The 27,938-nt window shown below is 38.4% G+C and overlaps 1 protein-coding gene across 6 annotated transcripts; it reads left to right on the top strand.

Annotated features, from left to right (window-relative positions):
• On the top strand, window positions 1-27,938 carry ERICH2 (glutamate rich 2). 6 transcript variants are annotated; one of them, XM_050751453.1, is made up of 10 exons: window positions 1-303; window positions 6,774-6,804; window positions 7,004-7,052; window positions 7,271-7,307; window positions 9,420-9,515; window positions 11,563-11,711; window positions 14,281-14,468; window positions 21,646-21,703; window positions 26,809-26,880; window positions 27,539-27,806. In XM_050751453.1, exons 3-10 carry the CDS (start codon window positions 7,037-7,039, stop codon window positions 27,661-27,663), a joined length of 741 nt encoding a protein of 246 aa, XP_050607410.1. In that variant the 5' UTR covers window positions 1-303; window positions 6,774-6,804; window positions 7,004-7,036; the 3' UTR covers window positions 27,664-27,806. The 6 variants fall into 6 exon arrangements, with proteins under 6 accessions (XP_050607410.1, XP_050607408.1, XP_050607409.1 ...); XM_050751451.1 differs by lacking the exon at window positions 1-303 and adding an exon at window positions 306-811 and having other exon boundaries at window positions 27,539-27,933; XM_050751452.1 differs by lacking the exons at window positions 1-303; window positions 9,420-9,515 and adding an exon at window positions 306-811 and having other exon boundaries at window positions 27,539-27,938.

Here is a 27,938-nt window from a genome sequence, read left to right as displayed (position 1 = left end):
ATGGCAGAGCAGCAGCTCCGGCGCTAGAGGGAACCTGGGCTGCTCTCGTTGCGGGAAGAGCTGGGTCTCTGGTTCAAATCACTTGAATCTGACTTCTGGGAAAACTGGCGTCCAGGGACTCCCCCCGGAGACCCATAATCTTCTTGGGGCGACCTCAGGTTGGGGGACTAAGTCCTGCAGGGGACACTTGTTCATCCACAACCAGGGACACCCATCTCTCCCAACTCGAGACTTCTTTTTACTCCCCAAGTTTAAAACTCTGAGGCCACCCCGCCCCCTTCCCTGTCCCTCGCTTAGAATCAGGTATGAACACCGACATTCCAACCCTCTTTCCTTCTTCGGCGCTCTTGAAGGTAACCGGTGCGCGTGCGCACGTCAATCCGAGGGTGTGTGCGCCCAGTTTCCGGCGCCGCGGGACACCCACGACCGCGGGGCTGTCCCTCAGCCCGGCCGCCCGCCCCGCCCCGCACCCCCGGACCCGCCTCCCAGCCCCGCCCCGGGCCCTCCTCGCCCCGCCCGCTCCGTCCCGCGCCCTCCACCGCCCTCCGGCCTGGGCCCGCCTCCACCCAGCCTCTCCGTGGCTCCCCGGGCTGCCCCCGCCTCCGCCCCCGCCCCCGCCCCCTCCCCCGCCGTCGCCCCATCCCCCCAGCCCCCACCCTCGGCTGCTGCCCGAGCTTCCTCCACACGCCGTGCAGTCTCCACGGCGACGCGGCGTCCCAGACTCGGAGCCCAGAGCCCAGCGCGAGCAGCTAGCCGGGCTGGCTCTCGGTGTCTGCCCTTCGGATGGTCGGCTGGAGAGAGCCGCCAGCTGGTAAGACACTCCGAGGCAAAGACCGGTCTCCCTCTCCCCAGCCCCGTGTGCAGCCTGACCCAGCCCCCACAGCAGACCACCCCCAGACCCGGCGCCCGAGCCTGCGGACTGCTCTACCGCTTCTGGTTCGGGCTCTGGGCCCCGCGGCTGCCAGGCGCCGCCGGGAAGGGAGGATGCGTGCGGCTGGGGTGCGCCTGGCTCGCGGCACCCTCCTCCCGCCATGGTCGGAAGAGGTGAGGAATAGCTGTTCGGGTCTACGCGGGTGTGGAGATAACTGGGCGATTCTGACAGGCTTGTCTACACCACCATGCTTTGACCTGCCGGTTCACACGCACCAACTCCTTCCCGGCAAATAACGAGGATGGCCCAGCTCATCCCAGGGCTTCCCGCCCCCTCCGTCAGTCCTTGCCCTTGCCGGGAATTATTTTACTTATTTTTGGAAAATTAGTGAAGACATCACTACTAGCTAGATGTAACTTGCTAGCCATACAAATTTTGATGTAATTTGGACAAATCATTTATATTCCCGGGACTTGTTCTCATCTTATGCGATGATGAAGTTGACTTGAAACTTCCAAAGTGTTGATATTGTTGTCTTTTGACTACTCAAACTACTCTACACTGAGCCCTTGTAGCATTTAAAGTAACACATGGTATAATGATCAATTTATTGTTTGGCATAGGTGTCTTGGCTGAATCTATTTTTGCCGCAGGAGAACCCCAGGAAGTCGCTTTTTAAAAATCTGAAAAGGACACTGGACATGTCTTTTAATAGGTTTCATTTTTCTAAAAATCAAATGCAATGATCCCCAAATCCAACTTGTTATTTTTAAATTTTTATTTGTTTTTGTGAATTGAAATTGTCTTGGTTTTTGTAATCTCTGGAAAACAACAATAACAACAGCATTTCTCTTTAAGTGTCAAGAGTTTTCCAGAGCTGAATTCCAGCATCTCTGTAGGCATTTCACTGCACCCACTCCAGAATTCCAGAGCTTTCCACGTACGCTCACCGGTTGAGCCACATCCTCACTGTTTTCTCCCCTCTTTGCCCCATCCAGTTTCAGCATTTAGAACTGGCTTCTTTTGTGACAGTTCACCTTCAGGACTGGCCTCCCTCGGCTGTAAATATTAACAATAGTATAGGAGGAGTTATAGTAATTGTAGTTCTAGCAGGAGATGAGTGCTACTATTATTATTTATTAGTAGCTAATTATTTTAATCCTTGCAATTTGACTCTATGAATAGGTGGTATTTTTATCCACACTTTATAGTTGAGGAACGGAATCACAGAGAGGTTAAGGAATTTGCTCAAGGTCACACAATTTGCTGGGATTTAAACATAGACAACCTGACTCCAGAGTCTGGAATCCTAGCAGTATATTACGCTGTAAAGGAAATATATAAAATTTATATTTAGTCACTTTAAAGAATGAATGTAAGTGATGGATGATCCTTGACACCATTGGTATACACATTTGAAGCTATGCCATGAAATATTGTTCCTGCATCATGTAATGTTCCCCCACCAAGCTCCCTGAGGATAGAAGATAGTGCTTAATCAGCTCTGTCTCTCCTTACCAGAGTTGCAGGGCCTGAGTGTGTAGCTAGCTAGCTATTCATTCTGTCTTTGCCTATTAGACTACACGGTAGCTTAGAAAAACCAGTAGCACAAAACAGTAAAATACTTGCATAAGTGGGATGAAGAAAAAACATGTAATGTCTTCCAATATTACAAGATAAATCTAAAATAAAAATTTTTTGAAATCTGAATTTTAAATGTTGGTAGTTCATTTTATAAAAGCTGGTTTTTTTTGTTTGTTTTTTGTTTTGTTTTGTTTTTCCTGAAGTCTGTGGAGTGTGGAGTCCAAATAATACCAATTGGGGAGGTTCAGAATCTTGTGGCCTCTGGTTGTATGACTCCTAAACTACAATTTCTAAATCTTGTGGCTAATCTGTTAATCCTACAAAGGCAGTCTGGTCCCCAGGCAAGAAGAGGGTTTGCTTTGGGAAAGAGTGGTTATCATCTTTGTTTTAGTGTTAACTGTAAACTGATTTCTTCCCAAAGTTAGTTTGGCCTATGCCTGGGAATGAACAAGGGCAGCTAGGAGGTTACAAGCAAGATGGAGTCAGGTCAGATCTCTGTCACTGTCATAATTTTATCACTGTTACAATCTTTGCAAAGGCAATTTCACCTCTGTTCTTCCAGTTCTGCCTCCACTGCCTGCTGACTCTCCTTAGGTATCTCCAGTCCATGAGCCCAAAAGAAAGAATTTGATTGATCCTGGTAATCACTATTCCTCAGTTTGGATAGTATGGGAAATTACACTGTAGTCCCTTAGAGGGAAGCATTTGTTACAGTACTTTGAAGCTTGCTCTGTCACATACATATAAGAAGTTAGTACCCACTTCAACTATAAGATTCTGAACTTCTCAGAGTATCTTCATCTTTGTGTCCCCAGAGCTTAGCACAGTTATATCTGACATGTAGTAGGTGCTCATCAAATGTCTAGTATTGTATTATTTATTGTCTTTTTTTTTTTAGAGACAGAGTCCCACTCTCTTGCCCAGGCTGGAGGACAGTGGCACAGTCATAGCTCACTGTAACCTCAAGCTCCTGGGCTCAAGCCATCCCCCGACCTCAGCCTCTTGAGTAGCTGGGACTACAGGCACACACCACCATGCCTGGCTAATTAATGTTTTATAAAGGCATAGTTTTGCTATGTTGCCCAGGCTGTTGTCGACCTCCTATCTTCAAGCTATCCTCCGGCCTTGACCTCCCAAAGTGTTGGGATTAGAGGTGTGAGCCACGACATCTGACCCAAATACCTGTTTTAAATAGACATTGAATAGTGCATGAAAATTTGAAACTATCATAAACTGTGCTGTTCCCATTGCCACAAAGACTGTTAAAAGATATCAGCTTTATATGTGTTCTAAATTAGTCTGCTTTTTCCCTGGAGTTACTGATCTTTCTAAACAACTGTCAGTACTTATACGGTTTAGGTAGTTTTTGAAATTAATTAAAAGCCCTCAGAGATAATCTGCTTGTCTCAATCACAGTAAAGGCCCATTTTTGCTTCCGTAAGCAATTTTAATCATCCCCATAGGACATCTTTCCAAACTTTTCTTTTAAATAAAACATTGAATTGTTTCAACAGTGTCCTTCCTATATGCCAGGCTCTGCTGAACACTTTACCCAGATTATTCCATTTAATCCTTGTAATAATCCACCAAAGGTGGCACCATGGTGATCCCCATTTTTCAGATGGAAGAATGGAAGCTTAAAGAAGTTAAATGACTTGTCCAGGCTCACCTGGGAAGTGACTGGAACTGGGATGTGAATCTAGTCCCTTTCACTCAAGAGCCCCATCTTTTTTTTTTTTTGAGATGAAGTCTCACTTTGTCACCCAGGCTGGAGGGCAGTGGCACGATCTCCGCTAATTGCAACCTTCACCTTCACCTCCCAGGTTCAAGCAATTCTGCCTCAGCCTCCCGAGTAGCTGGGACTACAGGTGCGCACCACCACGCCGAACCAAATTTTTTTTTTTTTTGTATTTTTAGTAGAGAGGGGGCTTCATCGTGTTAGCCAGAATGGTCTCCATCTCCTGACCTCGTGATCCGCCTGCCTCAGCCTCCCAAAGTGCTGGGATTACAGGCATGAGCCACCGTGCCCATCCCAAGAGCCCCATCTTTTGAGTATTATTCTGTACTGTCTCCCAAGGAATTCAATGTAATGAAAGGAGATGAAATGGACATTTCCTAGCTAATGATAAAGCCAGACCTAGCAGAGCATGGGTCTCCATCAAGGACTGGGATCTGTCCATCCTACGTTTTCACCAGGTGAAAATGGGAGGAGAATTATATGCACGAATGTTTCATCTAGGTGAAGAGTGGAATGTTGCAATCCCTGAAGATCCTAGAGCTAGAAAGGAAAGGACTGCTCTAAATATAAAGGTGGGCCAGCACGGTGGCTCACGCCTGCAATCCCAGCACTTTGGGAGACCCAGGCAGGAGGATCGCTTAAGGGCCAGGAGTTCGAGACCAGCTTGGCCAACAAAGTGAGACCCTGTCTCTTCAAAAATAAAAAAAATAGCTGGATGTGGTCGTGCACATCTGTGGTCTCAGATACTCAGGAGGCTGAGGTGGGAGGATTGCTTGAGCCCGGGTGATCGAGGCTGCAGTGAGTCATGATCATACCACCACACTCCAGCCTGGGTGACAGAGCGAGACTCTGTCTCAATAATAATATTGTTAATAAATATAAATTTGATGCTCTATGGGACACACAGGTACCCACGGGATTGTGGAACTCTGTAAAGTGAAAGTGTCTCTCAGGGGAGATTGTGTTAGATTTCTTTTGTTAAGGCCTTATTTAGTTCATTATTGCTTTGTTTCCTCTTTGGAGCTTTACTGCCCTAGATAATCAGAGGAAAATCTTTCATTTATCCTAGCGTTTGGTCTTCCACCACTGTGTTTCCCCAAAAGATGCTGTGCTGTTCCGATAGACTTTAGTTCTCTGTGAGCCTCTTGGAGAGCTAATCAAATTAACATATGTAATGTCTGGCTAGGTCAGGGTTTCCCAGAAAGCAAAGCCTGAGGCAAATTTTATATACAGCTGCTTTATTCAGGAGCATAAGTCAATGTAAGGGACTTGGATTTTAAAAAAGTAAAAATTTAATATGAAATAATGACGCTTCCCTTTTATTGTCCATAGTCTTGGCCCTGAATTTTATATTCCAGAAATCCCTCAGTAGGTAATAATTATGATAATTTTTAAAGTCTGGTTTGGGCGTGGGAACAGTGTTGGAAGGGTGAACAAGTGAATTGTTACTTAGGAAAATTTTAAGTGTGGCCATTCCCATACTTGAAAAAAAACCTTGAGTTTATTTTTCTCTTAACTATGAGAATGAAATTTATCCAGATATATAAAAGGCTACCTTATAGGAAAATCAGTCCTATGATCAGGTAACTTAGGTAAAAATTCATAGAAAAAACATTGTACCCTTATATTAATAAACACATGAGAACTTATGAGGTGAGGATTATATTTTAAAATCAAAAGTCATTTCTATATGTATTTAAATAATACTTTATTTAAAATACCATATTTTGAAATACTGTGGAAGAATTTCTTCTTGTTCTGGTCACATGTACTCTAAAAGGTGTTTTGTTGTTGTTGTTGTTGTTGTTGTTGTTGTTGTTTGAGACAGTCTCGCTCTGTTGCCCAGGCTGGAGTGCAATGGCGCAATCTTGGCTCACTGCAACCTCTGCCTCCCAGGTTCAAGCTATTCTCATGTCTCAGCCTCCCAAGTAGCTGTGATCACAGGCGCGCACCACTGTGCCCAGCTAATTTTTGTATTTTTAGTACAGATGGGGTTTTGCCATGTTGGTCAGGTTGGTCTTGAACTCCTGACCTCAGGTGATCCACCCGCCTCAGCCTCCCAAAGTGCTGGGATTGCAGGTTTGAGCCACCGCGCCTGGTCTTAAAAGGTGTTTTTTGTTGTTGTTGTTGTTGTTTTGTGACACCAATAAACTGGAATGTGGCAGATAAGTTACATAAAACCAAAAAGATAACAGAGAATTTCTTTTTTTTTTAACTGTTATTTTAGGTTTGGGGTTATGTGTGAAGGTTGGTTACAAAGGTAAACGTGTCATGAGGGTTTGTTTTACATATTATTTCATCACCCAGGTATTAAGCTCAGTACCCGTTAGTTATCTTTTGTGCTTCTCTCCCTCCCCAGCCCCTCCCCGCAGAAGGCTTAATTTCTCTAGATTTTTTAAACTAAATTTCATAATCCAGAAGAATGAGATTTTACAGTTAGAATGGAAATAATGCTACTAAATACAAAAACAAAATACATACTTAATACCCAACGGACAGATTGTGTTCTGTGTTCTATTTGTATTTTAAATCTATATAAGTGTTTAGAGGCTTATGAAGTAAATATTTTGGTTTTTGCAGGACTTCTGTAGACAAGACAGATACTGTAAAGGTGAGAGTATATAATTTTTTTAGGATGTTTTGGGTCTATTTTACCATCAATTTGTACAGTTTTTAAATAATCAGCTTTAGTATAAAATTGTATTTTATTCTAGATAATAGAAATGTTTACATAAAGGCTATTAGTAAATTATTTCAAATATCTCAAACTAAAATAATAATGCTAGTTTTTATTTCTGCTTCTATTTTAGACAGCAAAGAACAGACAGAATGGCAGATTGCTAATGTCTGATCCAAAGGGTAAATGATTTATTACTTTGAAAGAATATGTTTAGCCACTATTTTGTCCTCAATATTAAGAAGAATATTGGAATGGCGAGTGTCATTGAATGACTTAGCAATTAAATCCTTTATTATTTTGCCTGTCCTTTTAAAATTCCTAACTATTTGCCATTTAGAAATGTATGTTAGGGACATCACTGTTAATAAAATACTGAGGGTATTTTTTTCTCTTTCAGAAAAAGTGACGATTGAATCAAATGAAGCAATGTCAGAGTAAGAAAATGTCTTTGATTGTGCAGCTGATTTCTCCCATGCCTTTTAAGCAATTAGAACTAGATAATGCAGCCATTTGTCACCCAATTAAATTTGAAAGGCCAGAAATGCATGGATTAGCAGTTCAGCTTTTGCTTCAGTCAAAGCAGTTGTTACTTAGATAAAAGGACAGTTAAAATGAAAAATGAATTTTGATAAAAATGTAGAAGTGTAGATAATATTCACTTCTACTTTTTAATGCTTAAACACCCTGGATTCTGTATTTTACTTGTATCATAATTTTCATAGCTCATTCCTATTTCCCTTTGATACTTATTTCTTTCAAAATATTTCTTCAAGTGAATATTTACTTTAAAATTAAACCAATTATTTTCTGTAACATGAATTGTTACTACTCAATAAAGAAAATAATCACCTCAACTAGTTGAAGAAACTGGTGTTAAAAAAATTACATCGTTTCCAGCCTTTTGGCTAAGATCAAGTGTAAAAAAAAAATCACAGTACAATATCAATTTAGTAACTAAATGTTAAGTATCTGCCCTGTTCAAGACTCTGATTCTGATAATCTATTAAAGCCCTTCCTGTATTCATCTCTTACTTTCTGAAAAAAAAAATCTCTATTTATTCTATGAAAAATTACGGCTCGAAAGTTGATCATATACACATTTGTGAAGATTACTGACAAATTAGTAGATACTGTTCTGGTGGGATTCTTCTATTCAAATTTGTATTGTTTTGGTTTATTCTAAATATTGGCTGGGAAAAATTCTACCTTAGGCAGCATATATTTAAATTTTCATATTGTCAAAACTAAAAATGTCCACCTTGGCTTTTGTTGTAAATTATATATATATTACATATTATATAATACTTTTTTTTATTAAAGAGAAAGTAATGTATAGCAAATCAGTGACAGAGGACCTTATTTATTTTCATTTAAAGTTACAATCAACCAGAAAAAAAGAGCCTTGTTACATACAGTAATCCACATGTAATTTTATACGTATCCTATTACATGGTTGAAACATTTAATAAAATCTAAAAAATGTTTAGCTGTCTTTGAGGGATATTTGAAATACAACTTTCAATAATAGTAATAGAAGTTACTAGATCATAGATGAAAAGAAATTGCTGTTGTATCCATGACCCCCAGTGTTCTTTGAGTGATAAGCAGTGTTGGAACTGGAGCAAGGGGTGTTCCACCTCCTGAGGTAGATAAACCCCAGGGATAAATCAGATGCAGCCTAGGCCAAAATAGAAAAGCAGAGTGGCTACTTGTTCTCTTGATCTCAGTCATAATTGCATCTGCCTCTCAAACTGCTTCTTGCAAGGTCAAAATGATCATTTCCCTTCAGTTTGCTTGCAGAGAAGGAGAAGGGTGGACAGTGTAGCCAATAAGCTTCACAAGTGTGTAGTTTTGTCACCTCAGGTACTTCACCCAGAGTTGAAGGTAAACAGGGCTAGTCCTAGAGAAAAATGATCAAGTAGGAAAAAACATCAGGGGGGATCTTTGCACGGGAAGAGTGTGACTGACCTGCAAAGTTGATGAATTTTTTCAGTGTAGCTTCCATTCCACTCTCCAGCCTGCTGCTGGCTTCATAGTCTGATTGGCAAGTGAGATTTGCCAAAAGATTTCATTTAGGTTGGGTTAGGGAAAACTCAAAGTTTTTTCATTGCTTTAGTTTTTGTATTTTTCACTCCAGTCCCAGCCACAAGAAGTATGTGGACTCTGTAAACCACGAGTTTCAAACTTCTGGGCGCACAAATCCCACATTTAACATTTTCTTTTTCCTTAGAAATCCTATGTGGGAAAGATTTTGTCTACCCAGCAAAGTGCTTTTAGTTGACAAACTATTTTCAGTAGTAGAAATAAAATATGTATTTAATGCTGGATAAAGTTTTCTAGATTTTGGACCTTACTTGATATTTTGGTCAAGCTTTCAAGCATAAAGATTGAGGGGAAAATGGCTGAAGCAAATCCACAGCACTCAACACTGACTGAGCCTGAAAAAAATTGTATCTCTAGGACTTTTCTTATATAATCACATGTTTTATAACCTTTTCTAAAATGAATAACGAGCTATTTTTTTCTTCCCATTTTTATACCTCAAGTAAATGTCTCTCTGGACACAGATCAAGATTGACAAGCAAACTTAATACCCCACCAACACAGATCTCTCTAAATGTAGCTAAGACATTCTCAGAAAAGTAAGTTTTAATTAATTTTGTTTTTAGGCCCATGTTTGACAAGTATAAATCATTTTATGACAAAGTTTAAAATAGAAATCTCCTGAAAAAATTATTAATTTCAATAGAAGTTTTGGGATACTTCCTAAATATACCCAACACACTGAGGGAAAAATTCTAAAACTTAGGTTATCTGCCCTCTATCATAAATATGTTCCAATGGAGTGTCTAACCTGATTAGCTCTGTAATTTTGTTAAGTACTAAATTAAATACTTTTGCATTTCCAAAGGATATTACTACATGAAGTAAAATTTTAAATCTTTCCTCAGTTGTAATTATAGTTAACAAAAACAGATCTGTTATAGTATACTAATTATCTGTTTTTCTTAAATAGTTAGGGGCCTTATGACCGTAAATAACATCACTTTCTCAAATAGAAGTCAATAGATTTTAGGTGAAGAGGAAATTGACCTTTGGGCCTCTGATTCTTTGAAACTACGCAAGAAAGACCATAGAAAGTGAACAGAAAAGCCATTTATATCTTAATGTTAAAATCAGGATTTGATTAGCTCTCATACAGGTATTTTTCTGGCATGTTCACTGCTTCCAAATAGTAATATTCCATTTATCTTCAGGTCATTGAGTATATTGGTTGCCTCCATGTGTGTTTCATTAAAATTATTATAGGTATTTCTAGTTATTCAAATACCTAGAACTATACTAGCTAAATTCCTTTTTTTAAGGTATATAACTCAGTGAATATATAAGTGCCATATTTTATTCTAAAGCACACATTTTTTTCATATTTTAACACTTTTTACAATCAATGTCATCTTACACTTGTATTTGGCAATATTTTTTCTTTTTTAGTGTATGTAAAACAATGGTATGTCTTATAATAAATAGATGGTATCTTAGATTCAATGAAATACTTTAATTCAGGGAAGAAAAAAGACATCAAAACCCTTTTATGTAGATCAGCTATGAGAGCGTATAAATTTTAGTAATCACTAGTGTGGTGACCTTTTACATAATAGGAGTCTCACAATCCTGGAAACTGAATATTTCAATGATTCCACAACTTTTCATATGTAGAGTTTCTTCTTGGATGCTTTCTGTCACAACTAGAAGATCGAGCGGGGCAGAGGCAGAACAAATGTAAATCATCTTTGCTGTGCATTTTTCATTTCCAGAGAAGGGTTTTGCTTTAGCCACATGTACTGGGGGAGTAAAGATTCCATTCCCTCCCGTAGTATTAAGAATATAACAACCTGGTCAACCTATTTGTTAAATTAGTGCATAGGACCACTAACTTAACGACTAATGTTCTGGATTCACATTTCCATGAGGGGAAAAAACAGAGCCATTGTAACTTTGGGGAACAAATAATACTTTACATCTTTTTATATATTTCCATACAAACTAGAAGGTGAATTTTTAAAACTTTATGAAGGAGTCAAATTAAAAGATTCTCAAGGCCTCAAAAATAGAGACTTGGGGTTTTTTTCCACAAGTATAGGGTGCCTGTGTTTGTGAACAGAGGGCACCACATTAAGAATTCCTTGTTTCAGTGTGTTATTTAATAACACGAAGCTTCAAGCTTGAAGTCTAAAAGGGAGAGTTAACCCATTTTTAGTTAAGCTACTTAATGAAAAAGGCTATTTTATATTATGACCAAGGGCTAATATTATGCTATGCATAAGCATAGCATTTAGCAATGGCAAAAATCGATTCATAAACTTAAAAACTCAAGGCTAATTTTCTTAGTTTTATTCCATCATATCACTGTGATATACCAAAGACATTTATATAACTGATTACTTAAATGCTGTGTGTTAAAGAACTCTGAAGAGTCTAGGAATACAATAACAAATGCCAGTCAGCAATAGAATTTTAATCATCGTAAAATAATTTGTAATGCTTTTCCACAAAGAAGATACTACATTTTAGCTATTTAGTTTATTGTTGGCATATTATTTTGTATGTTTATATTAAATGTAGTGTGTGTGTTTAAAGCATTAAACAGAATTATGACCTAAGAAAATATTTTTTCACTGTCTAACATAGGAAGGAAGTCCCTTCTAAGAATATTGAAAATAAAGTCTCTTTAAAGAATATTGAAAATAGAGTATCTTCAAGGAGTATCGAAAGTAAAGATATCTTAACAAATCTACAGTCTGACCTACTGTCATCTTCCTGCTTAAAAGAAAGCACAGGTAATAACATTTGTTTCATTGAATTAACTAACTATGGCTTCTAATTGAACCCTCCTTTTCTGCGACCTTGGGGAACTGACAACTTTGTAGATCTGGGGCCGGTAATGAGAATCAGTAGTTCTTCAAAGTCATGTTCTGGGTGATTCTTATATTCAGCCTGATATAAGATCCATGGATATACATTACATAAGATGATAATTACAGAGTCTTAAGTCCTGGAATAAGTTAAAATACTTATGAAAGCATTAACACATTCCATTCATTTAACAACAGTTGAAAGTCAGAGTGCCAGGCACTGGTTTCGAGGCTGTGGATACAACAGTTGGCAAAATAGGGAAAGCCCTTGTCCTTACAAAGTTTACATTCTAGTAGAAGACATACAGCTGACTATTAAAAATAAATAACAGGCCAGGTATAGTGGCTCATGCCTGTAAATCTCAGCACTTTGGGAGACCAAGGCGAGAGGATCAGCCCAGGTTGAGCCCTAGAGTTTGAGACCAGACTGGGCAATATAGCAAGACCCCACCTTTAAAAAAATGTTTAAATTGAAAAAGAAAAATTGCCAAGCATGCTAGTATACACTTGTAGTCCTACCTACTAGGAAGGCTGAGGCAGGAGGATTATTTGAATCCAGGAGTTCAAGGCTGCAGTGAACTATGATCATGTCCCTGCACTGGGTGGGTGACACAGCAAGACCGTGTCTCAAAAAGAAGTCTAAAAGAAATTGAAAATTAAAAATAAAAATAAAAATAGGCCGGGCGCGGTGGCTCAAGCCTGTAATCCCAGCACTTTGGGAGGCCGAGGCGGGTGGATCATGAGGTCAGGAGATCGAGACTATCCTGGCTAACATGGTGAAACCCCGTCTCTACTAAAAATACAAAAAACTAGCCGGGCGTGGTGGCGGGCGCCTGTAGTCTCAGCTACTTGGGAGGCTGAGGCAGGAGAATGGCGTGAACCCGGGAGGCGGAGCTTGCAGTGAGCCGAGATCACGCCACTGCACTCCAGCCTGGGAGACACAGCGAGACTCCGTCTCAAAAAAAAATAAATAAAAATAAAAATAAAAAAATAAAAATAAATAATAGGCTGATGTAAAGATAGTAAATTATCCAAGTTGATTGTTCATAGCTACAGAATTAACTCCTTGTTTTACTCTTTCTCCCCTTCTCACTACTGCACTTGACTAGTCTAAAAGAAAAAACAATTAAAACACAAACACTGTAATCTTAGCACTTTGGGAGGCCGAGGTGGGTGATCACTTGAGGCCAGGAGTTTAAGACCAGCCTAGCCAACATGGCGAAACCCAGTCTCTATTAAACATGCAAAAATTAGCCAGGTGTGGTAGGGTGCACCTGTAGTCACAGCTACTCAGAAGGCTAAGGCACAAGACTCGCTTGAACCTGGGGAGCAGTGGCTGCAGTGAGCCGAGATCACACCACTGAACTCCAGCCTTGGCAACAGAGCAAGACCCTGTCTCCAAAATAAATAAATAAATAAAAATAAATAAAAACACAAACACATAAGCAAGATAATTACAGGTTGTGGTAGATGCTATAATGTAAATAAACAGCTCCTGGGGAGAGGACTGCTTTAAATCTAGGGATCAGGAAACTTCTCTCATGCTGCTAAGTGTTTGTGACATGAATGAGATCATTCCTGTGACATCACAAAATGTCCCTAATTCCTCATTATGACCTCCCTTGGTGACATCAGTGCTTTGAGTCGGTCTACATGCTGGGTGCACACTGGACGATCAGGGTGGTTGTGAGCTGATGGAGACTGTAAATGAACCAGAAACAGGTAGATGGATGGCCTGAATAACACAAGCATCATACTCTTGGAAGAACTTGATATTCCTTTTCAGGGCAGTACTTTGGGTTTAGGGTCAGGAGTTTGTTTTAGAGTGATAAGTTTTATCTTTTTTTTTTTTTTGGTCTTTGTTTTCTTAACATTGTCTTCTATGAAGCTCTCCTAGATTTCCTTACTTTCTTCTTTCTAACACAAGTGGGTATACACGATTTAGAATAGCTCATGGCCACCTTCCCATCAAAGAAGGCATCTCAAAGACTTCCCAGGCACTCAAATCATACAAGAAGGGGTGGGTGTAACACAAGTTCAATTTCAAACTGTGAAAGACTTCCACAAAGCTGAAGGAGCCAGCAGACTCACTCAGTAGTATTTCCCCAGGAGACAATTTAAACTTACTTTAATAGAAGTATATTTATTTTATTGTGTATTAGTAAAAATAGTACAAGACATAGTTAAGAATATGGACTCTAGGGCCAGACCGACTCAAAGATCTACCACTTAATTAGCTGTGTGAAGTTGGCCAGTATATTTAACCTCTCTGTCCCTGAGTTTCCTCACCTATAAATGGGAATAAAAATAGTACATACCTCATTGATGTTAAGAGATTTAAATGAGTTAAAATATGTAGTGTTTTGAATATGTTTGTTATGATAATTGTTACTTTTATTAATATATCAGTTTAATGAATGGTAATAGGATCTGGCAAAATTTAATTTGCAAACTTTTCGATGTCTATTGATTAATTAGGTATATTCTCTTTTAGGTGAAGTGAGCAAAGATGCAGTCACTGTAAAGCAGGAGAAAAATAATGAATATTGCCTTCAGGATATTGATGATAAGTTGTCAGAATCAGCAGAGGATGATGATGATGATGATACCAATGATGAAGATAATGATGAAGATAGTAACCCTAAAAAGAATACTCAGGCCCCACTAGAGTTAATGGCAGAAGTAAGTTTTACTTGTGCATATAATTTAAGAAACTTTAAAATATTGAAATAACTAAAGATTGAAGATTTAAAATCACTACTGTGGGAACTAAAAAAGTGGATGTCACGGAGATAGAACATAGAATGGTGGTTACCAGAGGCTGGACGGGAAAAAGGGAGAAAAAGAGAAGTCCGTTAAGCGGCACAACAGTACAGTTAGATGGAAGGAATAAATTCTAGTATACAGTAGTACAGTAGGGAAATTATAGTTAACAGTAGTTTATTACATACTTTAAACCAGAAGAGAAAAATTGTAATATTCCCAAAGAAGAGATAAATGTTTGAGATGATGGTTAATCCAATTGCCTTGATTTGATCATTACACATTGTATACAAGTATCAAACATGTACCCTCAAAATGTGTATAATATTATATATCAATAAAAAATGAACATTTTAAAAAATTAATAAAAAGATCCTTGTCCACACACGGATGCTTACCTGGCTACCCATCTCTCTTACTGCTTTCACCATGTTAGAGGTGAAAGAAGATTCTGGAAGGGACATGCAGTATTTTGGTAAGGCTGAGGCAGGGATAAGAGAAGTGTTGGTATAAAACTCTTCAAGGACTGATTTAAGGAAAGCTTTCTATACACTGGGCACTATGCTAGATGCTGGGGATATAGAAATAAATAAGACATGTCTTTGCCCTTGATAACAGGCACATATGTAAATAATTACAATAAGATGAAATACATGCTAGTAATAAAAGTATTTATTAAGTTTCTGGGAACAGGGAGGATTAAGGGGCTAACTGAGAAAAGAAGCAGGAGGAGCAAAGAATAAGAGGAGGATTTTTAGAGGAAGAGACACGAATAGAATCTTAGAAACCTGAAGGAAGAGGCAAGTATAGAATTCAACTGTTAAAACAAGAGAAGGCATTACTGGCATCAGAAGAGGCACATATGAAGGCATTGAAGCCTGAAATAACACACTCAGAAATTATACATGAGCATTTACTGACAATTCTATGGAGAACGAAACAATTTTACCTCACTTGTTGTGATATCACAGTCTACCTTTAATTACTATTATACAACCTCATGTATATTGTATAATAGGACACTCATTTCCCTTTCCCATCCTTTGTATTATTTTCCCATACATTTTACTTCTATTAATGCATATAAGCCCCTCGATACATTTTTTTTTAATGGTTAATTCTCTTTTAAAGAGATTTTAAAATCTCTTTTCAAATGTCCTTTTTATTTACCCACATATGTGCATTTTCTGGTGTTCTTCATAGCTTCCTGTAGATCCCAATTTCTACCTGATATCATTTTCCCTTTACCCAAAAAACTTCTTTTAATATTTATAATGCAGTTCTACTGGCAATAAATTCTCTCAGCTTTTTTTTTTTGTCTTGAAAGGTCTTAATTTCACTTTCATTTAAAACAAATATTTAGCTAGAGAATTCTAGATTGCCAAAAATTTTTTTTAATGCTTTGAACTGTTGCTTCATTGTTTCAGAAGAGATATCTGCTGTTCTTCTCTTTATTCATCTGTATATAATATGTCTTATACAAATTTTTTCTTCCATATTATTTTATTTCACAGTTTGATTATAGCGTGCCTAGGTGTGGTTTTCCTCATAGTTCTTTCTGCTCATTAAGATTCTTGGATCTGTGAGTTTGTAGTCTTCCTCAGGTTTGGAAAATGTTCAGTTATTCTTCACATATTTTTTCTGACCTCTGCTCTTCCTCTTTTCATCTAAGGTACAATTGCTAAAACACTGAACCACCCAGTATTGTCCCAGAGGTCGGATATTCCACTTAAATTTTTTCAGTTTTTTCCATATTTTTTTTAGATAATATCTATTGCTATGTCTTCAAGTTTATAATCTTTTCTTTGCAGTTATAATCTGCTGTTAATCTCATCCTGCATTATATTTTTTTTGCATTTCAGATACTGTAGTTATCATCTCTAGAAGTTCTATTTAGATATTTTTATACCTATTATTTCTCTCATCATCACGTTCATATTTACCTCTGTTTTTGAGCATATGGCATATATTTATAATAGCTGTTTTAACATGCCTGCCTGCTAGTCTATCATCTTTGTTAATTCTAGGTCAGTTTCTACTGATTGTTTTCTCCTGCTTATGGGTCTTACTTTTTTCCTTATTTGCATGCCTGTATTTTGTTTGTTTTAATAGATGGGGTCTTGCTTTGCCAGGCTGGAGTGCAGTGACTACTCACAGGCATAATCATGATACACTACACCCTCAAACTCCTGGGCTCAAGCAGTCCTGCCTCAGCCTCCCGAATAGCTGGGACTACAGGTGCACACCACCACACCTGGTACCTGGCAATTATTTACTGAATCCCAAACATTGTAAATTTTATGTTTTTGGGTACAAACGTTTGTTGTTTTTCTGTAAATATTGTTGGACTTCTGTAAATATTTGTTCTGGGGCACAGCTAAGGTGCTTGGAAGCAGGTATCTCTTTGACCCTTGCTTTTAAACTTTGTTAGGGAGCATCCAGGGCAGCCTTTATGTAGCATAGGGGCAGTACTAAGGCAGTGCCCTTATGGGGATTCCCCAATGCTCTGCATTTAGGAGGACCTTCCACTCAGGCTGGTAAGAACATGAGCTGCTCTCAACCCTATCTGATAACCAGTGATTATTCCACCTGCTCATTCTAGTGATTCTTCCTCCAGGCTGAGATAGTTTCTTCACACTCACATGCAGATCATTACCAGCCAAAGACTCAAAGAGACACCTCGGCAGATTGCTGGAGCCCTCTGTCTTTGTGAAACTCCCTCCTCTTGAAAATTATAGCCACCTTGGCTGTAATCTCTGCAGTCCAAACTATGTCATTTCAACCCAGAGAAATCACTGGTTTGTGTTTAGATTCGTCTTCCTCATGCTGGCCCCTGGAAACAGCCTACAAGTGGTAAGCTAAGGCAATCATAGGACCCACTTTGTTTCCCTTCTCTCAGAAATGTCACTGTCCTGTGATATCTGTTGTCCAGTGTCTGAAAACTGTTGTTTCATATATTTTTGTCCAATTTTATGGTTGTTTAAGGAAGGACAGTAAGTCTGGTCTCTGTTACTCCATCATGGCCAAAAGCCTCAATTAGATTTTTAGCACAAAATAAAAAATGCTTATGTACTTCTCTTCTTAGATAATTTAATCCAATTGCTAGCCATGGAATCACATAAAGAAATCAGTCATATTATATTTACTATATTTCCTTCCTAGAATAAAGCATATATAGGAAATTTTGAAACCTCCTTAATATTATAAGGTGCTTTTAAGAAGGAAGAAGAAAAATTGATGCCAAATATTAGAAAGACTTCACTTAGTCTTCCTTTTGTCTAGACACCTAAATCATTCTTGAATTACAGAGCATTCAATGACCCTATTTACCATAACCAGACTCTCTGGAGTTGCTTGTTTTCTTTTTTTCTTTCTTTTTCAACATTTAATTATAAAAGTCATCCATTAATTCATTTTCATGTAAAAATTCAGATAATATGAGATTGCTTACTTTCATATCTTGTTTGGTACTGTGGATAAGATTTTTTGTTTTCACAATGCATCCCTTTTTAATTGTCCCAATTTTTTATTTATTTATTTATTTTTTTTTTTTTTTGAGATGGAGTCTCGCTCTGTCGCCCAGACTGAGTGCAGTGGCGTGATCTCAGCTCACTGCAGCCTCTGCCTCCTGGGTTCAAGCTATTCTTCTCCCTCAGCCTCCTGAGTACCTGGGACTACAGGCACACGCCACCACGCCCAGCTGATTTTGTGTGTGTGTGTGTGTGTGTGTGTGTCTTTTTAGTAGAGACAGGGTTTTACCATGTTGGCCAGGATGGTCTCAATCTCCTGACCTTGTGATTCACCTGCTTTGGCCTCCCAAAGTGCTGGGGTTACAGGTGTAAGCCACCGCGCCTAGCCAATTTTGTAAATTTTAAAACCTATAGAAAAAGGGAAAGAGTAGAACAATGAACACCTGAATACTCCTTACTAGATTCACTACTCATTAACATTGTGCCTCATTTGCTGTATCTTTCTCTTTTAATAGGAGAGGCATAGATATAACCTAGCCATATACTTCTTTTTTTTTTTTTTTTTTTTTTTGTTAATTTTTTGAGACAGTCTTGCTCTGTCGCCCAGGCTGGAGTGCAGTGGCACAATCTCACCTCACTGCAACCTCTGCCTCTGGGTTGAAGTGATTCTCATGCCTCAGCCTCCTGAGTAGCTGGGATTACACGTATGCACCACCATGCCTGGCTAATTTTTTTTTTTTTTTTTTTAAGTAGAGATCGGGTTTCACCATATTGGCCAAGCTGGTCTCGCAGTCATGGCCTCAGGTGATCCGCCCACCTTGGCCTCCCAAAGTGTTGGGATTACAGGCGTGAGCCACTGCGCCCAGCTTAGATATATACTTCTGACTGAAACACTTGAAATTAGTTGTAGACATCATGAAACTTCACCCATAAATACTCAAGCTGGGTCTCCAAAGTTCATTCTTCAGTGTAACACTATATCCTTATCACAACTAAGAAAATTAGTAATAATTCTGTAACATATAATATTTCACCAAATTTAGATTTCTGAAATTATCTTTAAAATAGCTTTTCTAGCTTCTAGCTAGATTTTTTTTCCAGTCAGATTTCATCAGTGTTTATGCTTTTTGTTTAGTTGTTAAGCATGTCTTTATTCTGAATATCACAAATACTTTTGTAAACCTGTCTTCAGCATAATTTTGGAGTGTTAGATAATTCTCATCGAGGGCTTTGGCAAAACATCCATTGCAAGAATTTCATAATTTTACTGCCTTTTGAACTGTTAAAGGAAATATATTTTATGCTAACAAAAACAACAAATAGGTCAATACAAGGGAATTTGAAATTGATTCCATACTTCTTTTCTTTTTCTGAGGCTGCTATTATTAATATAATGCTTCGTTAAATACACTACATATTAGATAATATTAAGAAATTCCTAAATGTTTAGGTATGATAGTAATATTTGGGTTTTATAGTAATGTAAAATGAGATGATATCTGTAAACTGCTTTACAATAATCCAGACAGAGTGGGGGAAAGAGTGTGTGGTGATATTGATAGAACCCAAATTTTGAAGCTGAGAATTGGGAACTTGGATTTCTTTTACTATTCTATTTTTGTGTATATTTAAATTTTTCATAATAGATTTTTAAAATATAAAAATAGCTGCATATTTTATTGATCACATTCTCTGTCCATGATCAATTAAACTAGGCATTAATAACAAAAATAACAATAACAAATTAAAACCACTTAAAACTGAAAAAAATTTTTCTAAATGGCATGAATGTAAAAGAAAAATAAAAAATAAACTTAAGCTAGGTGCAGTGGCTCACGCCTGTAATCCCAGCACTTTGGGAGGCTAAGGCAGGAGAATCACTTGAGGTCAGGAGTTCAAGACCAGCCTGGCCAACATGGTAAAATCCCATCTCTACTAAAAATACAAACAGTTAGCCAGGTGTGGTGGTGCATGCCTGTAATCCCAGCTACTCAGTAGGCTGAGGCAGGAGAAGTGCTTGAACCCAGGAGGCAGAGGTTGCAGTGAGCCAGGATCACACCATGCACTCCAGCCTGGGCAACAGATCAGACTCCATCTCAAAAAAAAAAAAAAAAAACCTCGAAAACTATTTGGAAAATAGTGATCACCACAACACTAAATATTAAAATGTTGAAAAAAGCTTAAAATTTCAAATGCTTCAATAATGATGATGATGATGATGATTCAAGGAAGAATGACAATAAATGAAGTAAATATTAATGCCAGAAACTAGAAAAATAAAATAAACATAAAACAAGAAAAAGAATTAAAGAAACTTTAATTCAAACTAAAAACCAAATTAATGTATCAAGAGCTAGATATTTGAAAAAAGGATGACATAGATATGAACTACCAGATATCATAATTAAAATGGAAGAAAACCACAAATAGGAATGAAAATGAAAATGTCTTAACCTAGACAAGAATAGATTTTGAAAATAAAAGAATTCTATCACATGAGTTGAACATACCATGTTAATTAGTATGTGAATGAGAATTTTGATGAAATTAATGACTTATAGAAAAATCTCTGGAAGAGTTATATTTACATTAGAAAAAAATTTTTTTAAAGCCATGGGAGAAACTGAGAAAACTGGTAGAGAACTACTTCTGAAAACAGTACCTGGGTATTTATCAAGTATCTGGAAGTGTATGAGAAGGGTCTCTTTTATATTACTATATGCCTCTATCTCTTACAGAATAAAACTCATATACCTGCATGTGGTTCAGAATATGTCACACACAGGCAAGAACAATCATCAAAGTATAGGGGATTTTGTGTGTGTGTTTTTTTAATGGAATCAGTCTAAATAGCTGTAATAGAAGATTAGTTTAGTAAATTGTAGCCTAAGTAAGTAAAAAATATGTAAGAATATTTCATGCCATGGGGAGAAAATGATCACAATCTGCGGGTTTTTTTAAGTTACTAAATAATATTAAATGTGGTAAATACATATGTGTTCATTTATGGAAAATAATACTTGAAATAATATATATGAAGATGTTAAAAATAAATATGTTTATTTTTCATAGATGGTAGAAATATAAGTGCTTCTTAACTGGGGACAGAACGTGTTTATTTAGCTTTTAAATTTCCTACATAAAAAGATATATTATTTTGTAACAAAAAAAGTATAATAAAAATAATAAAAGCAAAACTGGATGATATAAGAGCAATGCTGGAAAATATCAAATGTACATTTTGTAAGTCTGCATTTTTTTCAACTGTCATATAATTATGGACTAAGTTACAAGTGAAACCTGTATCTGAACCAAAGGAATATTAAAATAAAGTGATTAATGTCTTCACTATCTGCGCCAGTTGAATCAACCTACATATTCTCAAATTGTTCAGTAGTACATACACAGTATGGTTGCAGGAAAGCAGAGGTATCATCCTTACCCCATGTGGCTTTGCCATCAGAGGTCCTTCAATATCCTTGATTAATTGATTGGTTATAGACTGACTCCTGGAAAAACGTGAAAATGTTAAAAGCAAAACAACTAATCATTAACAAAAGATTTTCTAGGGAGTTTGAGTTGACAACATTTAAATTCACTTATCTGAAGAATTTAATGTTTTCCAGTTCCTGAGAGCAGAAATGGCCCGAGAGTACCAGTTGGCAAAAAAATTATGTCAGATGAGTAAGTACAAAATACTTTCATGTTTTCTAATCTTTGTTTTCAAAAATGAATTTGATAATATGATAATCAATCTTGATTATCATAAGTCTAGTGAATTCCCTGATAGTGTCTCAGTGATTCCTTGATAGTAAATTAGGTTGATTGGTATAAGGACTAATTTAGATCTCTAGAGTACATTTTAGTGGAATAAATTAATGTAATTACCATCACTGGAAAATAAATAAAAAATTTTACCCTCATGATGATGGGTTAGTAGCTTTATACCTTTAGTTTCAGAGAAGTGTCAGGTGATACAGCAGTCAAACCCTAACTGAACATGCATTTATCCCACAAACATTGAGTGCCTACATGTGCCAGCCACTGTTCCAGGCACTGGAAATACAATAGTCAGTCAGACAGATGACAATCCCACATTTGTGTCTAGTGTTGGAAAGACAATAAACACAGTGTGTCATGAATGTTAGGTGCCATGGTGAGAAATAAAGTAGAGAAGAAGGAATAGAAGGTGCTGGAGGAAGGCAAAGCAGTTTTAAATAGGATGGCCCAGGAAGGCCTCACTGAAAGACTTGAGGAAGAGCCACATGAATATCTGGAGGACGAGTGTGCCAGGGAGGGTGAATGGCAAATGTGCTATGACAGGAGTGTGCCTGAAAGGAACAGCGAGGAGGACAGTGTAACTGGAGCAGAATGAGCAGGAGGAAGTGTGATAGGAAATAAAGTCAGAGGCGTCATGGGCAGGGGGTTGTCAGATTGCATAGGATTTTTTCTTGATTTAAAAACCTTCCTGTTTCCCCTGAGGTGGGAAAACCTCTGCAGGCTTTTCAGTAGAGCAATAATATGATCTACCTTATTTTTCTTTCTGTCTTTGGTTTTTAGTGGTTTGACTTGATGTTCAAAATAGTTGTGGGTTTTTTGTCGCAGTTGTACTGTTCGGGACATTTGCTGAGTTTCTTACCTCTGTGGGTTGATGTTTCCGTCAGCTTTGAAAATTTCTTGACCATTGCCTTTTCAAATACCACTTCTACCCTATTCTCTCTCTTATTTTCCTGGGTCTCCAATTACACATAAATTTGACTTTTTTTTTCCTGGTGTCCCATGTCTATCTTATATTCGGCTCTGGTGTGTTTTGTTTTCTTTCTTTCTTCTTTTCTCTTCTCTTCTCTCTCTCTTTTATTTTATTTTATTTTTTTTTTTGAGACAGGGTCTCGCTCTGTCACCCAGGCTGGAGTATAGTGGTGCAATCTCAGCTCACTGCAACCTCTGCATCCTGAGTTCAAGCAATTCTCGTGGCTCAGCCCCACGAGTAGCTGGGATTACAGGCTTGTGCCCACCATGCCCGGCTAATTTTTGTATTTTTAGTAGAGACAGGGGTTTCACTATGTTGGCCAGGCTGGTCTTGAACTCTTGGCCTCAAATGAGTCTCCTGCCTCAGCCTCCCAAAGTGCTGGGATTATAGGCTGAGCCACAGTGCCTGGCTCTCTCTCTTTTATTTCTATGTGTCAGTTTTAATATTTTCTATTTACCTGTTTTTGAGTTTCTTTATTCTATCTTCGGCTGTGTCCAGTCTGCTGTTAAAACTATTTAGTGAGTCCAAGATTGTCTTTTCCATTTTAGAATTTCCATTTAGCAATCTGGAAAGATTCTGGTTCTCTGTTGAACTTTATCATCTTTTCAACTATTTTATGCATCTTTTTCTTCTAATATATTAGTCATAATATGTTAAAAAAGAGAAAATAGCAACTCTACAATTAAACTTGTTGATAGCAGGACTCAAAATATTAAGTAGTGTTAAACTTAAATTCATTCTTACAGTAAAGTCCTTAAGTGAAAATGTAGTACAGGGATGGAGGGTCTGCCCTGGCTGGCCTCGCAAGAGTCCCAGTTGTGGAGAGGGTACTTCTAGATCATTGGCTCATTTTACAAATTGGTTTCTTGAATACTTCAACACTTCCTATCTTATGTCTGAGGTAAATAATCCTTTCAAGCACTTTTGACCTTGAGAGCCATTGAATAAAATATTTTAGTCAAAATTATTTTTGGTGACCCACAAATACAGAATGTTTTTTTGAGACAGAGTCTTGCTTTGTCGCCCAGGCTGGAGTGCAGTGGCACAATGTCAGCTCGCTGCCGTCTCAATCTCCCAGCTCAGGCAATCTGCCCACCTCAGCCTCCCTAGTAGCTGGGACTACAGACGCATACCACCACACCCACTAATTTTTGTATTTTTTGTAGAGACGAGTTTTGCCATCTTCTCCAGGCTGGTCTCGAACTGCCTAGGCTTAAGTGATCTGCCCGCCATGGCCTCCCAAAGCAATGGGATTACAGGCAAGAGTCACTGCATCCAGCCAGAATTTCTAATTAGAAGAAATCCTGATAGAATCATGTTCAATCCTCTATTTTTATAAAAACACTAAAGTATTATTATTACTATTTTTGAAACAGGGTCTCATTCTGTCACCCAGGCTGGAGTGCAGTGGTATGATCACAGCTCACTGCAGCCTTGAACTCCTATGCTCAAGGGATCCTACTACCTCAGCCTCTCAAGTAGCTGGGACTATGGGCACATAACACCATGCCCAGGTAATTTTTGTATTTTTTGTAGAGGCACGGTTTCACCACATTGCCCAGGCTGGTCTCAAACTCCTGGGCTCAAGCGATCCTCCCACCTCAGCCTCTCAAAGTGTTGGGATTACACACATGAGCCACTGCACCTGGCCCAAAGTGGTTTTTAAATGGAACTGAAAGTCAAGAGTCCAAAGTACTTTACATTGCTCCATTCATCTCATGAGTGACTATGAGATTTGGTGCCAATAAATCTTCCTATTTTTTGGTCACTTCACCTGTAAGTCAAAAACCTGCAGCTCAGTCTCTTTAGGGTGCCACACTTCTGCTCCCAGACAGCCTGAGATTCTCTACATAATACATGGAGGTCCTGGAAGATTTATTTCATAAATTATCAGTTGTAAATGTTAAAGAATAATGGCTCAAAAAACAAAATACTTCATGCCATTATATGTCTAATGCAAATACAGATATACTGTATCTTCTGAAAATTTCGTTCTTACAAAACCTTCTATTTATTTTTGAGTAAAATAACTCACTCTTTCCTATTAGCCTACAGTATACTTTTAAAGAAACTAGTATCTAAGGAAGCAAGCTGGAGAAACCCTCTTCTGGAAAGAAACTTAGCCTCAGAGATTTAGACTATTAATGATAAGCATATTTTAATCCAAGGTAAAATGGGTAAAAAGTTACTTTGCTCAGAAACCTTATGTGTATGTATAATGATACATAAAATACCTATAGGATCCTTAAAAGCAGCTTCTAAGCAAGCACACAGTCATGCTAACCCAGACTGATGACAAATTGTTAGTTAGTAGATTAGGAAGTAAAGTCCCTTCTTTGGTGTATCAAGATAAAAGCCATGGGTCGGGTCCTATGAGCCAAGGGGTCTAGTTGAACCATCTACAATGTCCACAATGGTTCTCTCTCTCTCTCTCTCCTTTTTTTTTTTGGGAGACAGAGTCTCCCTCAGTCACTTAGCCTGGGATGCAGTGGCAAAATCTCGACCCACTGCAACCTCCATCTCCTGGGCTCATGTCATCCTCCTACCTCACCCTCCCAAGAAGCTGGGACTACAAGCACGTGCTACCACGCCCAGCCAATTTTTGTATTTTTTTGTAGAGACAGGGTTTACACCAGGTTTGCGAAGGCTGGTCTTGAACTCCTGAGCTCAAATGATCCACCTGCCTCAGCCTCCCAAAGTGCTGGGATTACAAGTCTGAGCCACTGTACCCAGCCTCACAATTATCTCTTACTTTTAGCCAGATGAAAAGCACTCTTGATGCTTCAGTGCCCCCCTTGGAGGCCACCAAGATATTGAGCAGGAGTCACAATATTAAACAGATGATGCGGAGTTATGAATACTCCTCAAGGCTGGTAGGAAGAAGTAAAGCGAGAATGTGGAGCGAGATCTAAAAAAGTGAATAAAATAGTCTAGACAACTCTGAAACTAAGATTATAAATCTTTCTGGCCTCTAGGATTTCAGTAACATACTAACAAGCCTAAAAAAGTCTATTGGTGTGGTCCAAAAGAAAGGTGACACAGTCACATAAAGGATCAGCAGAAAGGAATAAATAGTGCTGAAAACAATGGGTCCAATGAAGCTGGAGAACGTTGTTAAGCAGGCGACGACCAAAGTGTAGACTATAGTAAAAGTTGTCAAGATGAAGAGAAAGAAGTAACATCAGTTTCCCCTATTGGAAAGATGTAACAAAATGGCATCTCTACTATGGAAGAGGTTGCATTAAAAACAAACAAACAAAAACTTCCTCTGTGTTCCGATGAGACCTTTAGTAAAGGATGTCACATAGATGGGTGGATGACATGAGATGAAGGATTAACAGACCTCTAGGCACACAGTCTTCTCATTAGCAAAGTCTCCATATTTTGCAGGATTTGTACCTTCTTTGAGAAATGATTATGTTCGTGAAACACTCTGGCTACTGGCCTATGAGGGAAGCCATATTGAGGTGATAGAGGTTGCGTTCTATGGATAGGAGGTAGAAAATATAATGAGGGCTGTGCGCAGTGGCTCACACCTGTAATCCCAGCACTTTGGGAGGCCTAGGGGGGTGGATCACCTGAGGTCAGGAGTTCAAGACCAGCCTGGGCAACATGGTGAAATCCTGTCTACTAAAAATACAAAAGTTAGCCAGGCGTGGTGGCGCACACCTGTAGTCCCAGCTACTTGGGAAGCTGAGGCATGAGAATCACTTGAACCCGGGAGGCAGGGGCTGCAGTGAGCCAAGATCACGCCACTGTACTCCAGTCTGGGTGACAGAGAGACACCCTGTCTCAGGGAAAAAAAAAACAAAAAAACCAGAAAATAAAATATAATGAGGATCATTTATCTTCCAAAGCACAAAATATAAGTGCAGCATTTTCTCTGTTTGCACTCAGATATATTATCTGTGGTATAATTGTTAGTGTTTATCACTTTGTGCATTTCACCTGCTCTGAGTGACAGTTCAATTTCATTCTAAGGAGCCTGTTTGCTGAAACACTGAACGTTAATAACACACATTCTGTTGTCCGTTTTCAGTCCTCATCTATGAACCAGAAAATCCTGAGGCCAAGGAGTTTTTCACACTTATTGAAGAAATGTTGCTGATGGGTAATTTTAAAAATTGAAATTCCTTGTTTCTCATAGAACTATAAGCACTCACTTTTTAAAAACCCATTATCCCGGGAGATTGTCAATACATCTTTAGAAAGTGGTTAAGAAAAGGCTAAATGGCTGTCCTAAATGGTTTAGTGAAACAGCTTGTCCTCTGTGGATGGTCACAATGACCCCCTTCTCTCTGTGGGACAGAACTGCCCAAGCAGAGCAGGCTCCCTGGGGACCAGGCATCAGGTACTGACAAGCAGAACATGCTAACACAGCTGCGTGTTAAAGGAATTACCCACAATTCCAAGGGAAGCCAAACCCTCTAAATTACCATGTCTCACTTCCTTTCAATGGACAATTTTACTACTGTCAATAAAATTCTATGATGGAAATAATTCTATGAAATTATTAAACAGAATTTCATTGACAATAGTAAAATATTTTTGTAGACCTATGTTTTAAATTATCAAAAACACCTGTATGCCAGTAAAAATGTTTCTTCTTTGTACTACCACTTTGACCCTATGTGCAGTTAGCCAAGTCCAACTCAGTTCTTATGTTGCAAATATATGTATTTCTTGGTAGAGGGAGGGGCAAGGAGAATTATTTCTCAGAGTGAAGTATTAAGAAGCACTTTAAGCAATCCTCTTCCTTTCTGTGGCAGAGAAAACTCAGAATCGTGAGCAAGATGGTGAAGACAGTGATGAAGACAGCAGTGGTGAGAGTAAAGGAGAAAGCGATGAGGAGCTGAGTGACGAGAGCTCTGATGAGGGTGAAGATGGATCATGAGTGTTGCTGCGATACTTAAAGCTTCATGTATTTTCATTAATGTATACCATGCAAATATAAAGACGAGAGTGGCATTTTAGTCTAATTGCTCCTTATTTGGTACGGTTTCTTTTATCTATATTCTTAGCTTAAGACTCTTCCTAATATTTAGACCTTAGCTCAATATATGAGTTACTCAGAGGGGAAAATAGTTGAAAACACTTACATAGCACTATGTGCCAGGTACTGTTTAAACTGCTCTACACACATTATATAATCCAACAACCCCATTAAGT

Source organism: Macaca thibetana, chromosome 12 (genome assembly GCF_024542745.1).
Source record: "Macaca thibetana thibetana isolate TM-01 chromosome 12, ASM2454274v1, whole genome shotgun sequence".
Taxonomy (NCBI): domain Eukaryota; kingdom Metazoa; phylum Chordata; class Mammalia; order Primates; family Cercopithecidae; genus Macaca; species Macaca thibetana.
The sequence above is the reverse complement of the archived record's forward strand: the minus strand, read 5'-3'. Positions and strand labels throughout refer to the sequence as shown.

Bases quoted from the DNA above. Each gene is read 5' to 3' on its own strand.
- ERICH2 (XM_050751451.1), top strand. From the start codon at position 306: ATGAACACCGACATTCCAACCCTCTTTCCTTCTTCGGCGCTCTTGAAG. The intron at 812-6,773 runs GTAAGACACTCC...TGGTTTTTGCAG, and splicing joins CTGGAGAGAGCCGCCAGCTG to GACTTCTGTAGACAAGACAG. The intron at 9,516-11,562 runs GTAAGTTTTAAT...TGTCTAACATAG, and splicing joins GCTAAGACATTCTCAGAAAA to GAAGGAAGTCCCTTCTAAGA.